The sequence below is a fragment of the Nothobranchius furzeri genome, chromosome 12 (genome assembly GCF_043380555.1).
Source record: "Nothobranchius furzeri strain GRZ-AD chromosome 12, NfurGRZ-RIMD1, whole genome shotgun sequence".
Lineage (NCBI taxonomy): Eukaryota > Metazoa > Chordata > Actinopteri > Cyprinodontiformes > Nothobranchiidae > Nothobranchius > Nothobranchius furzeri.
In genome coordinates, this window is record NC_091752.1 from 46,887,679 (window position 1) to 46,901,379 (window position 13,701).

A 13,701-nucleotide genomic window follows, 5' to 3' on the forward strand; every position below is an offset into this window, starting at 1 on the left:
CACCTTGGCGTAATTCTTTCAAAACGACCAACATCCTTGAGGTTTCTCCGTCAAAACAAATGGCCAAATACAGGAAATATCCGGTCAATGTGAACCCTGACATTTAACTGTTTTGCCTTCTTGTGAAGATTGCTGCAAAGTGAAACAATTCAGTTTGATTAACACCAAAGCCATGCACACTGCACCGTTTTCTCATGAAAAAAAAAACCCTGAATTGATCGGATCCTTTTTTACCTTTTCAACATTGTTTCATGTAAAGTTTTGTTCAGTACAAAGTTTAATTACAACAATCCAACGAGACAGAGCCTGGATTTGTGCTCTGAACAGTTTAAACATGCTTTAAAGGAAGACGTGTGTGACACATCAAAATGCAACAGCTGCTCAGGCCCGGTAGGCCCACCCAAAACGCCGCGGCTGCTGTGGCTCTCTGTGTTTTCTTTACTGTGGGAAACAAGTAATAAGCTCATTGATTGTTGCCATGGTAGCAACCCCTGTTCTGGATTATTGCGAGTTGTAATCAGTGTTGCAACAGTTGCGTTGAAATTTTATAACGTGATGAATGTGGTTACATTCATTGAATGATCAATAAGACGTGATATTCCATTTAAATATGAATTATCAATCTGATTTGTCTTTGAATTTTGATTTAATATGAACTTAGGTTATTTAGACTACCAGGGAAACACATACTTCATATTAATTCAGACAGAGTCAAGAAAACAGTTTGTAAAAAGGAATTTAATACTATATTTCTAAACTGATGATTATACATGACAAATTGTGATAAATTATTGAACAAGATAACTGAGGCAATGAAAAAAAATGATGGATGTAAGCTTAGATGTTATGTTGCAAAATCTTTGTTAAGTATCTGATAAATTTGTGATGTCTGGGTTATAAAATCTGTCTGACTGTCAGTTATTCATAAAACCATCCAATGCAGTTCCTCTCATTGTGGATATCAAAGCTAGCAAACCGATTGAATTTAACTACCGTAATTTCCGGACTATAGAGCGCACCTCAATATAAGCTGCACCGGGCTAAAAGCCGCAGATATCTATGTCATGTTGTGAGGGTGGAGATGATGGACCATGTGTGGTGGAGCTGACCAGGAGGCAGGAATGCAGGCACGGATAAAGTAAAAATGGGTTTAATGACAGGATACGGCAGGAACAATGAGAACAACACGACAAACAACAATGATCTGACAAAGACTGGCACAAGGAGGGAGGTATAAATACACAGGGAAATCAGGAACACATGAACAGGTTAACGAGGGACAGGTGAGAACAATAAGGTTAATCAAGGCAGGAGAGAGACACAGTCAGGAAGGCAGGGGCAAATCGTGACAATCTACTAAATTGAAAACGTAGTTTAACTAAACGTAACTGAACTGATCAGTATCAAACAAAACAGAAAAGTTATTGATTAGTTTATTCATCGTCCTCCTGCGTACTGAAACCACTGAAGTCCTCTTCTTCAGTGCCGGAGTTGAACAGCCTCAGAAGAGCTTCGTCACATACCTTTTCTGTGGCGATGTCAGTGTCGCTGTCCGTGTTGCTGTCCTCATCCCCGGGTGAAGCTGGGAAAACAAGCAGCGCCGTTTTACTGTGAAAATAATCCTCCTGGACGTTTTCCGTAGTACTCCTTTAACCATTCCTTCATTAGACTGTCCAACATCCATCCTTTCTGGTTCAAAGCGTGGGAAAAAGTAACGGCTTATAGTCCGGAAAATACGGTACTCACTAACTAAACCCACCGTTCTTTGAGAAAAACTGACACCTTCTCTCCTCCCTGTCCTCTTTCTCCTGCCGTTCTCCCCTTTTCTGGGACCCAGACTTTGGTTTTCCAGACATAATTGCTGCAGTCTTTCTGCTGTCTGACTGCTGCGTGAACTTGCGCATCTGGCCTGCAACACAACTCAGGCCCACTCCCAATACACTTGCACCCTTGCACCTTTCATCTGCGTGTTCCCGGCCATGGGTGCGAGTGCGTAGGGTGCCCTGGCTTTCAAGTGTGGAAGTTGACCATGCCCCCATTGCACCCTTAATCTGCACTTCACCCAAGTCTGCAGCAATGCAGAATTCAGGCAAGGAAATTACCCACAAGTCATTGCTGCAGGAGAAAAGGCTCAAGTTCCTTTTCTGAAAATATGCATTTTCTAATGAAATTATTTAATTTTAGGATGATTAGTTGATGCTCTAAAACTTTTAGACAAAGCAGCAATAAATGTAAACTTTTTTAAAATAACTGTTTGGTTGTTTGTTTAAAAGGTTTTAATAAAGGTTTTTGAACAAAGTATCACAGCGACCAGCATCCCAGCATGCTTTGGGATTGATAACGCAACGCTCAATGTCTCAAATCTGCAATTACTTGCACACTTGTGTACTACGCACTCGAACCCTACTGCGCACTTTCTCCGAGTGCTCTTTGGCCTCACTGCGCCACTCGGACAGAAGGAGGACTGTGCCATTTAATGCATATGGGGGTGGGGTGGGAGGTGTGTGTGTGTGGGGGGGGGGGGGGGGGGAGTAAAATGAATTTGTCAAAATAAAGTAGAGACCTCTGAATAAATAGACATTTCATGAAGACAAAATATTGTTTGTTTACTTTCTTTAAAAAATACTGCAAAGTAAAGTACTTATGATTTTTTAACTTTTTTTTAATTCAAGTTTTCAACTTTTTGGTGGCCCCTGACAACCATGGGCCCTTAGGTTCGTCCTAACCCCCCCCCCCCCCCCCCCAACCCCCCCACCCCATGGCGCTCCTGGACTGGAATTACCCAGATGCATATAAGTACACAGACATTTTCATTTTAAATGTTATGCACAGAAAACATCATGGAGGTAGCTAAATCAATCATGAAAAGATTCTCATCAGAACATCATTAGGCTATCTCAGACTTGGACACCATGATCAGTGCAGCTTGCTATCAGCGCGCTGAAAGAGTAGCCCCTGACTGCAGTACGCAAGTGAAGTATTCCAGAGAGCAGTGAGCAGATGATAGAAAGGTTGGATGTGTTGTCAACATCATTCATGAACTGTTGGTTTGGGGAAACACGATGGAGCAACACGATGAGAGATTACAAAAGTTGCTTCAAAGAGCTGACGAACATGGACTAAGGTTCAACAAATCCAAGTGCAAGTTCAGGATGACGGAAGTCAAATACATCTGACACACTTTAAGTTCAGCAGGTCTGAGGCCAGATGACGAAAAGATCCAAGCCATAATCCAAATGCCGCCACCTACGGAAAAACAATCACTGATGCGGTTTATGAGAATGGTCCAACATCTGTCCAAGTTCATACCCAATCTAGCTGAAGTCTCTGCACCAATCAGGAAGCTGTTGCAAGCAGAAATCTCATGGCACTGGGAAGAGTCTCAACAGCAAAGCTTTGAACAGCTAAAAAAGCTGATCACTGAAGCTCCCACATTGAAGTTTTAAAACGTCAACAAAGCTGTGACACTCTCAGTAAATGCATGCTAAGAAGGCATTGGAGCAGTGATCATGCAAGGTGGACAGCCCGTGACATACGGCTCAAGAGTGCTCACAGAATGTCAGATAAGATACGCTCAAATAGAAAAGGAGCTCCTAGCCATAGACTACAGGTGTGAGAAGAGTGTGATCACAAACCGTTAGAGAGCATATTCAAAAAAACTCTATCAGGCATCCATGAGGCTACAAAGAATGCTACTGCAGCTGCAAATATATAATGTCAAAGTAACCTACAAGCCAGGAAAAGAGCTTCATGTTGCGGATGCATTAAGTCGTGCTTACCTGAATGAGCAAGAAGAGGATATTCTGGATGAGGAGCTGCAAATGAATAGGTCACATCACAGCTGCCAATCTCGGGGCAAAACCTGCAAATGTTCAAAGAGGCAATGGCAAAGGATGAGGTGTTGCAAGCTCTAAAAACAATGTCAACGCGAGGCTGACCAAGGGACAGATCTGCTGTGCCAGAGTGCATAAAACCCTTTTGGATGTTCAGGGAAGAGCTCAGTTTTTCTTCAGGGCTAATGTTCAAAGCAGATACGATCATAGTCCCACAGCAGCTGAGATCAGAGATGCTGAAAAAGATACATGAGTCACATCTGAGGGTCGTCAAATGCAAAGAAAGAGCAAGAGATGTGTTGTATTGGCCAGGAATGTCTTCTCAGTTAGAACATCTGGTGGCACAGTGCCCTACATGCAATGAATACAGGAACAAGAACCAAAAGGAGCCTATGATACCACACCCATTGCCACGACGACCATGGAAAAAAATAGGTACAGATTTGTTTCACAGCAATGATTCTATCTGCATTCGTTGTGTTGTCTACTTCTCCAAATACCCAGAAATCATGAAACTGACAGACACGACCAGCAAAGGAGTAATTACAGCAATGAAATCCACTTTCGCAAGGCATGGAATTCCTGATGTGCAGTGGTGTGGAAAACTATTTGCTCCCTTCCTGATTTCTTATTCTTTTGCATGTTTGTCACACAAAATGTTTCTGATCATCAAACACATTTAACCATTAGTCAAAGATAACACAAGTAAACACAAAATGCAGTTTTGAAATGATGGTTTTTATTATTTAGGGAGAGAACAAAATCCAAATCTACATTGCCCTGTGTGAAAAAGTAATTGCCCCCCTTGTTAAAAAATAACCCAACTGTGGTGTTTCACACCTGAGTTCAATTTCTGTAGCCACCCCCAAGCCTGATTACTGCCACACCTGTTTCAATCAAGACATCACTTAAATATGGACTTAAAAATTCTTTTTCTGAGCTTTAGATTAATGTAATGGTATTAACTTGACTTTTAAAGTATTTTTCTCAGTTGTACATTATTAAGATACTTTAAAAGTCTTATTCTGAGTCCTAGATTAATATAATAGCTGGCACGACGTACTGTTGATAAGAAATATAGCTTTGGGGAAAAATGTTATGTGAGAGTAGAACCCATCTATTCAGGTTTTTAGGGAGACTTTCATCATCCTATCTCAAAAGTGGTAGTTCTGTTTTAAACCACTTGTCCTTCTTTTGTTTTATTCAATGGTTCTGTTTTTATTTGATCTATAATATACCATGAATCAACTATTTTGATTCATGACACAGATGGAAACAGACCTACAGTGGTTCTGTTCATGCCCGTTCCAGGTTCCAACCTCTTATGTTTGCTAAAATGTTTGCTTGGTACATTAAAAACACAATATTTGCATCTGAAATTTGTATTCTGGGGGAATATTAATGGCATTAGTAAATTAACCGGTACCTCTTGACTTACAGTACGCACTGCACATAGTAATGGGGGCCAATTGTGACTTCAGAGCGGTATGTGAAAATTGTGTCACATTACACTTAGTACGCAAGGTCTTCTTCAACACAAATCTGAATCTTCCTGCATTTCCTTTTTCAAAGGAAAACATGCAGCAAATTAGGAGATGGTGGTGTCTTGTTCTCCTGCAAAACTTCCTCATGCCATAAGTGACTTTCATGATCACACTTTCTTTTATCAGATACTTTAAAAAACGGTTTTACTCACTGTTAAAAAAACAACAAAAACAATGTTTTCATAGAGACTGAATGTTGTCATTGCATCACCAAGGTCTGAGGAAGACAGATTGCAGGAAAGAAAAAGACGGAGGGAGCAAAAAGTAAAACAGGTGAGAGGTAATTGGATTTATTAATCTTGCAGTCAAACTATTGCTTGCAGACTAAAGCATAATCCGTTCACCTGTTTCAGGATCTGGAAGTGGTCCCTCCTAACAGTTTCAGGCTTTCAGAATCTGTCTGTGAAGCATCAGGTATTGTTCAAACCAGTATTATTACACACAACCCCCAAGGTTGTAGAAATGGGATGTGACAAAGCGGGTTTTGCTGTCAATACTCCACCTACATTAAACCAGTATGCTTAACATAAGCTAGTGATCTTTTATACATTTTGTATTGTTAATGTGCCTTTAAGAAGCACAATCTGTTTCCTTTCTAGCGGAGGCTGAGAACAGGCCAGAACGGTAAACAGGGAACCGAGTTACCTGTTGTGGGCTTTTCTAATTTCACTGTTTCTGCCTTCTCTAACTTGTATTTTAATATTTATTGTGTTTACTTTGATTAGGAGAATTCTCTGCTGAAGGACACCTTTGAGGCAGCAAGGTGGTGTGGCACCAGATCCTTCAAAGGAAAACTTTCCCTTCCCTAGGTCATCACCAAGGACAAGGAAGCTTCCTTGAGGGCAGTCCAGATGTTACACATGTGTGATGGCCTGGATGACAATGATGAGAAGCTTAAAGATGTGAGGGAACCGTTCCTGTTTGCTTTTAGTTTGCAGGAAGACTACGAGGAGTTCTGTGTTGAACTTTGTGACAAGAGGAAGATGCAGGTGTTTGCAGGATTTGACACCCCATAAAATCTTTTTCCCTGCAGGAATGTGTTTAGAGTGTTTGTGTCTGAGTGTTATGGTAATAATTGTTGTGTTCAGTTTCCTCAGTAAGTTGTTTTTTAGAGGCTTTTTTGTGTGTTTTTTGGTTCTTTTGTTTGTATTTATTGTACCTGTGTTCTACTGTTGGCTTTTTGTTTGAGTTATTAAATTTACCTTTTTAAAACATTAAGTCTGCATCCTTGGGTCCACTGTCTCACCACCCCACCTAAAACCCTGGCATGTTTTAATAAGTGTCAATGGCACAATTCAGTCTCTGTCCCCCTTAATGTAGCTGACATAACTGAGTGCACAATTTTTTTTTACATTTGTCTATATCTATACTGTTTTAACCATCACTTGTAAAATTAATACTTAAAAAAATATAATGGCAGCATGGATACAATACTGGACTTACAGTTAAAAAGACTTTAGACACGTTATAAGAATGTTTATGTGTATCAAATGCATGAACCTTGTTCATAGCTATTTCTGCTTTAATATAGTTAAGAGCCCAATATTAAATGTCAATTTCACTTCACTGTTCCTGTCCAGGTGGACTAGGTAATACGATTTTAGTTTAGTGGGAGATGAACCTCAGTAAATGGTTGTGAGGGCTCGTGAAAATGTAAACGTATTACCATTTTAGTACTGTTTTTTCTGTTAGAAGACCAGGAGTTTTTATTTTTACCTGGAACAGTTCATCGACCTTGCACTCTCAGATGGAAGCTGGGATCAGAAGTTCTCCACCACACTCCTGGGTCTGTTCAGGGGTGTAGGCATACAGTGGTGTGAAAAACTATTTGCCCCCTTCCTGATTTCTTATTCTTTTGCATGTTTGTCACACAAAATGTTTCTGATCATCAAACACATTTAACCATTAGTCAAAGATAACACAAGTAAACACAAAATGCAGTTTTGAAATGATGGTTTTTATTATTTAGGCAGAGAACAATATCCAAACCTACATTGCCCTGTGTGAAAAAGTAATTGCCCCCTGAACCTAATAACTGGTTGGGCCTCCCTTAGCAGCAATAACTGCAATCAAGTGTTTGCGATAACTTGCTACGAGTCTTTAACAGCGCTCTGGAGGAATTTTGGCCCACTCATCTTTGCAGAATTGTTGTAATTCAGCTTTATTTGAGGGTTTTCTAGCTTGAACCACCTTTTTAAGGTCATGCCATAGCATCTCAATAGGAATCAGGTCAGGACTTTGACTAGGCCGCTCCAAAGTCTTCATTTGTTGTTCTTCAGCCATTCAGAGGTGGATTTACTGGTGTGTTTTGGGTCATTGTCCTGCTGCAGCACCCAAGATCGCTTCAGCTTTAGTTGACCAACAGATCTCCTTCAGGATGTTTTGGTAGACAGTAGCGGCAGAAGATCATCCTGCTACAATGTTTGGGTTTAGATTATTCAAATTCCGAGCTCAGTCCGGTTCCTAAACACATCATTGATGACGCGTAGGTTAATCTGATTGGCCCATTTCAAAATCAGACCGCGGCTGTATTGTAGCTCAGCGTTTCTTATGTAGCACAATAACAAAAACATCGAACAGGAATATCTACCGTGTTGCCGCTAAGCTAGGTAAGTGCCTTTAGATTCAACGTCTTAAAGGACATTTAAACGTTATGTATTTTCTTCAGAAACGTTAACGCATTTGAGTGAAATTGAGTTGTTGACAGGTGGGTCTGCTGGCAGGTGAAAACACCAGCTAAATGCTAACTTAGCCTGGTGCTTAACTGCCGTCGTTTTCAAGTACAAACACACTTTACGTTCTGAATTTGAGCGTTATGATGCTGCGCAAGCCTAAAGCTGAGTCATGCTGACAAAACAACACAGCGGCACACTTGTTTTTTAATGACAAACTAAACATTTTAGGATTAAATTAGCAGATAAAAGAGAATTTATACTTTTTGGTCTATGGAAGTTGTCGTTTGATTGTACCGCTTATAGCCGTTGAGCTTTCCTCTTTAGTTATAATTTAATAGCAATGTATTATTTACGTGTTTTTTTTTAAATAGGAAGATGGACCCGTGTCTGAACAACAAACGAGGGCAGGTTGAAGATGTGAAGAGTGACCTCTCATTGGACTTGAGTTCATTACCTGACCCACAGGTAAGACCAGACGCATATCCTCCCTGACTGCTCATACCTCCTCTCTACTCACTATGAAAGTGATCCAGATATTTCCACCACCCTTATTCTGATTTATGCCTTCTAAATCTGATTTTACGATAGATGATTTGCATTTTTCCTCCGTTGCTTTATTTCTCTCAGCATCATTAACATTTGCACAATCAGTGGTTCATTTTACTACTTTTATCTAACATTTACAGTTTAGATTTAAACAAAACATTGAGAATAAAATTAACAAATTGTTTAAAGTGCTGAGAACATAACCAGCTCTTAATTAAAACTGACAAAAACAAGCCACAATCAAACACAAATGTCTGGCTGTGCAAGTGTGCTTAAGTACTGAGGGACATGTTTTTATGCAAGAGCATGGTCAACATGTTAAGATGCAAGTGCGCTGTACAGTAACAATATCTCCTGCTGTGAAGAAGACTCGCTCCGCAGAATCACTAGTGCCTGGAATGCACATGTATCTCTTTGCCACCTTCGATATCAGAGGAAACATTTTACACCAACTTAGAGGGCCCCCAGAAAGAGGGAGCGATGAAGAACCACAGTACTTGGTCACTTCCTCCTCAACTGTAGCACAGGCAGATGTAGGCTGCTTCTGGACTTTAGCATCAGTGTAGGTTTGCCCAGTAGATCCTCCAGCAGAGGGCGTTGCTGCTGCTCCACCTCCTCCTCCTCGATGGTGGGGCTGTTTTCTTTCAATCCAGTGTGCTCATTCTGGTCTTTTCTCAGTCTCGTCTCTTGCTGTAAATACATAAAATGAGAGTAACAAGATAAACCATATAAATAATTAGTTAAGCCCCTTGTTATGTTTAAATTAAAATTAATGAATGATAACTTACTTCTAAGGATGTAGCCTCAGCAATCAATCTTCCATACATCTCAGCTCGCTCCTCCTCAGAAAGGAAAGGTAGGCCCTTGAGTCTTGGGTCAAAGTGCAGAGACCACAAGAAGAAGGTTTCTCTCTTGTTCACTTGTGTATCTCTTGCTCAGATCCCCACGGATGGCTTGCTTTATCACCCGATCCACTGATGAGTCTCCCATGCTGTTCTTTGCATTCTGGTTGTGTTGGGCTTGCGAAGGAGCAATCAGACAGACTGTGGGGCTACTTTCTTCTGACAGGAGAGTAGTTGTATCTTTCATTTAAGGCCTTGATGATGTTCTGTGCATTGGAGATGCCTGCTTCACTGACAGTACAGATGTCAGACTCACCCTTCCTCACCTGGGCTGCACAGACTGCCGACTGTTGCTCTAGAAATCTGTTCAGCATCTCATAGGCACTATTCTACCTGGTGCTGACATCAGTTATTCGTATATGTTTTGGCAGCTCAAGTAACTTCTGCTTTTCTTCAAGCTGATGCTTTGCAGTGGTGCTCTGGTGGAAAAACGTAACATGCCGCACCCTCCCAAGACGTTTCGCCAAGGTGGGCAGCTTAGTGCTCGTTGGGAAGCCAGGTTTAGTGTGTGAGCGTAGCCTTTCACGTGTGGAAATCAGTTCAGCAGCAGCAGCCATGTTAGAAGTGTTGTCAGTGACTAAAACTAAATCCTTCTTGGTTGTCAGCCACTCTTCTGCCACAATCTTTAACAGCTCAGCCATATTTGCACCCATGTGGCTCTCATTAACAACTCTTGTTTGAAGCACACAAGATGCTAGCTGCCACTCATTTGTAATATAATGTGCAGTTACAGTGATGTAAGATTCTGTAGCAACAGAAGTCCACGTGTCACATGTTAGAGCAATCCTATCTGCTTTCTGCAGTGATTCAAGGACATTGGTTTTGGTCTCGGTGTGCAGTTTGGGGATGGCTGAGTCAGTAAAATACCTTCGAGAAAGTATGTTGTGTTGTGGCTCCAAAGCATGAAACAAAGAGCGAAAACCCTGGTTCTCCACAACTGAGTACAGATGCAAATCTTTCGCGATAAATCTTGCTATGGACTTTGTATTTCTGTTCGCCTTTTCCGAGTTTGATGAAAATTTTAACAACGTCTGATCAATAGTTCTCTGGTTGGTGGCCGCAGCCGCAGCTAGCTTTTTCTCCTCCGGGTGAAAACGATTAGCGTGGTTTCTTATGTTGTGTTTCTAAAATATTGCAGTTTTGTTTTACACAACTTTGATAACATATGGCTTTTGTCCAGGTCCCTTTTCTCTTGTTCTGTGTGAACACGAAGCGGTACAAGTGATAATGCTGCTGGAATTCATAATTTTATCCTTCTCAGCAGCAGCACTGCAGGTGCTCTCCATGTCCAAAATGTGTGTAAGCCAGGTCCTTAGTCAACTAACTGGTGTCAGTGACTTTACAGCAATCCTCATACTAAGCAAGCATATAGCGACTGTGGACAGGAAAACTCCCTTTTAACAGGAGGAAACCGCCAGAGGATCCTGGCTCAGTATAAGCAGCCATCCACCACAACTCACTGGGGATCGAGAAGACAGAGCAGACACACACACACACCAAGCAATGTGTCCATGGTTACACCGTGATTGCTTAGTAAATATTCTACTTGGCGAGATATAAACTTTATTGTATTTATCCTAGTGAATCTATTGTTCAATGGGTAAACTAGCAGTAACACATCCAACGTCAAGGAAATAAAAAGTTATTATCAGGAGAGGGAGAAAGTTTAAGTGGTTAGCAGCAGTGAGTTAGACGATGGCCCCCTCCATGAGGCCACCACAGCTCAGCAGAACATCACCGTAGCTTCCTCTGGGGAGAAAAACACTTAAGAGAAAAAATAAAGTTAATAGCTTAAATAGCAGGAAATAATACAGTTAAAGAGCAAATTGTAGAAGAAAGTAGTAGAGTGTGAAAAGTGGTCAGTGTGTCCTCCAGCAGTCTAAGCCTATAGCAGCATAACTACAGAGATAACTCTGGATAATCTATCCTATTTAGATGGAGGCATGTTGGAGGCAGGGCAAGGGAGAGCCGTCTTTACCAACTGTACACTCCACCTCCCTCTACTCCCCCACTTGTCCAGATTTAGGCTAACATCAGATTTTAACCATAGGCCCTATCAAATAAAAATGTTTTGAGCCTCGTCTTAAAAGTAGACAAGGTGTCTGCCTCACGGACTAAGGCTGGGAGCTGGTTCCACAGGAGAGAAGCCTGATAACTAAAAGATCTGCCTCCCATCCTAATTTCAGATATTCTGGGAACCACCAGTAAACCTGCAGTCTGGGAGCGAAGTGCTCTGTTAGGAACGTATGGAACAATCAGATCACTGATGTATGATGGAGCTTGATTATTAAGAGCTTTATATGTGAGAAGAAGGATCTTAAAATCTATTCTGAATTTAACAGGTATTCAATGTAGGGAAGCTAAGACAGGAGAGATATGATCTCTTTTTTTTAATTCTCATCAGAACTCTAGCTGCAGCATTTTGGACAAGCTGAAGACTTTTAACTACATTCTGTGGACTTCCTGAGAGTAATGAATTACAGTAATCCAGTCTTGATGTAATAAATGCATGAACTAGTTTTTCCAGCATCACTCCTGGAAAGGATGCTTCTAATCTTAGCAATATTCCGAAGGTGGAAAAAGGAAATCCTACAAACCTGTTTAACCTGGGATTTGAATGACATGTCCTGGTCAAAGATAACACCAAGGTTCCTTACTTTGTTCTCTGAGATTAATGTAATGCCATTCAGGTCAGGCGATTGGCTAAGCAATTTCCTTTCCTGGATTTCTGGTCCAAAGATGAGAACTTCCGTCTTGTCTTGATTTAAAAGCAAAAAGTTTAGAGTCATCCAATTTTTATGTCCTCAAGACAAGCCTGTAATCTACCCAACCGATTAGGTTCATCAGGGTTAATGGATAAATATAGCTGAGTATCGTCAGCATAACAGTGGAAGTTTATCCCATGCTGTCTAATGATTTTACCAATTGGGAGCACATACAGTACATAGTAAAAATAATTGGTCCAAGCACTGAACCCTGTGGTACTCCACAAGTAACCCTGGAGTATGAAGACGATTTGTCATGTACATTTACAAAAGGAAATCTATCAGACAGGTAAGATTTAAACCAGCCTAGCACTGTTCCTTTGATCCCTACAACATGTTCAAGTCTTTCTAAAAGAACATTGTGATCAACTGTGTCAAAAGCAGCACTGAGATCTAACAAGACTAGAACAGACACAAGATTCTTATCTGAGGCCATGAGAATATCATTTGTAACTCTCACTAACGCAGTTTTAGTGCTGTGATACTCTCTAAAACCAGACTGAAATTCCTCAAACAGAGCATTAGTGTTTAAATGCTGACATACTTGGATTGCCTCTATTTTCTCCAGGACTTTGGATAAAAATGGAAGGTTAGATATTGGTCTATAATTCATTGGGTCATCTGGATCCAGAGAAGGCTTCTTAAGTGAAGGTTTGATTACAGCAACCTTAAAATCCTGTGGTACATATCCATTTACTAAGGATAGATTGATTATACTTAGAATGGGGGCAGTAACCAAAGGAAATGCATCTTTAAATAATTTGGTTGGGATTGGATCTAAAATGCAAGTGGAAGGTTTAGATGAAGCTAATATTTTTGATAACTCTGAAAGCTCAACTGGATCAAAACGGTTCAAGCACAGATGAGGTTCTACAGTCACCTCTGATGCTGCCGCACTTACTGAGGAAGAAGAAATCACATTAGGGAGGATGCTAAAGATTTTGTTTCTTATAGAATTAATTTTACTTGTGAAAAATCCCATGAAGTCATTACTGCTGAGGGCTAAGGGAATAGATGGCTCAGAGCTATGATTCTGTGTAAGTTTGGCAGCTGTACTGAAAAGAAATTTAGGATTATTCTTATTCTCCTCAATTAACGCTGAGAAATAAGCAGTTCTAGTTTGTCGAAGCTTATTTTTATACAACTTCCACATAGAACCTTTAATGTTCCATTTTTGAAGGACTTATTGGTAAATCTAGTCTGAGACTGCACAAACTGGAAGAGGTTTAAACAAGATTTAGACAACCACCAGGACTGTTCAGTTTCCACCTAGGAAGTGCTTCAAGTCTCCTGTGAGGGAATATTTTACACTCCCAAAGCTGCTAAAAGAGAAATTCAGAACAATGTCTCGTCCATCTGCAGAGCTGGCAGAAAAAAAAGTTGCGACATTCCTAATATATCATCTGAGATTCTCACACACAGATTATCTCCAACTG

General features: G+C 40.7%; 1 protein-coding gene across 1 annotated transcript in view; it reads left to right on the forward strand.

Annotated features, from left to right (window-relative positions):
- The first annotated feature begins 7,412 nt into the window (after positions 1 to 7,412).
- The window catches only part of kif20ba (kinesin family member 20Ba), a 93,810-nt gene continuing 87,521 nt past the window's right edge, over positions 7,413 to 13,701 (forward strand). Inside the window, exons 1-2 of the mRNA XM_070542643.1 lie at positions 7,413 to 7,986; positions 8,424 to 8,517. Of these exons, the coding sequence (XP_070398744.1) occupies positions 8,428 to 8,517 (90 nt within the window). The 5' untranslated portion in view covers positions 7,413 to 7,986; positions 8,424 to 8,427. The remainder of the gene's footprint in view (positions 7,987 to 8,423; positions 8,518 to 13,701) is intronic.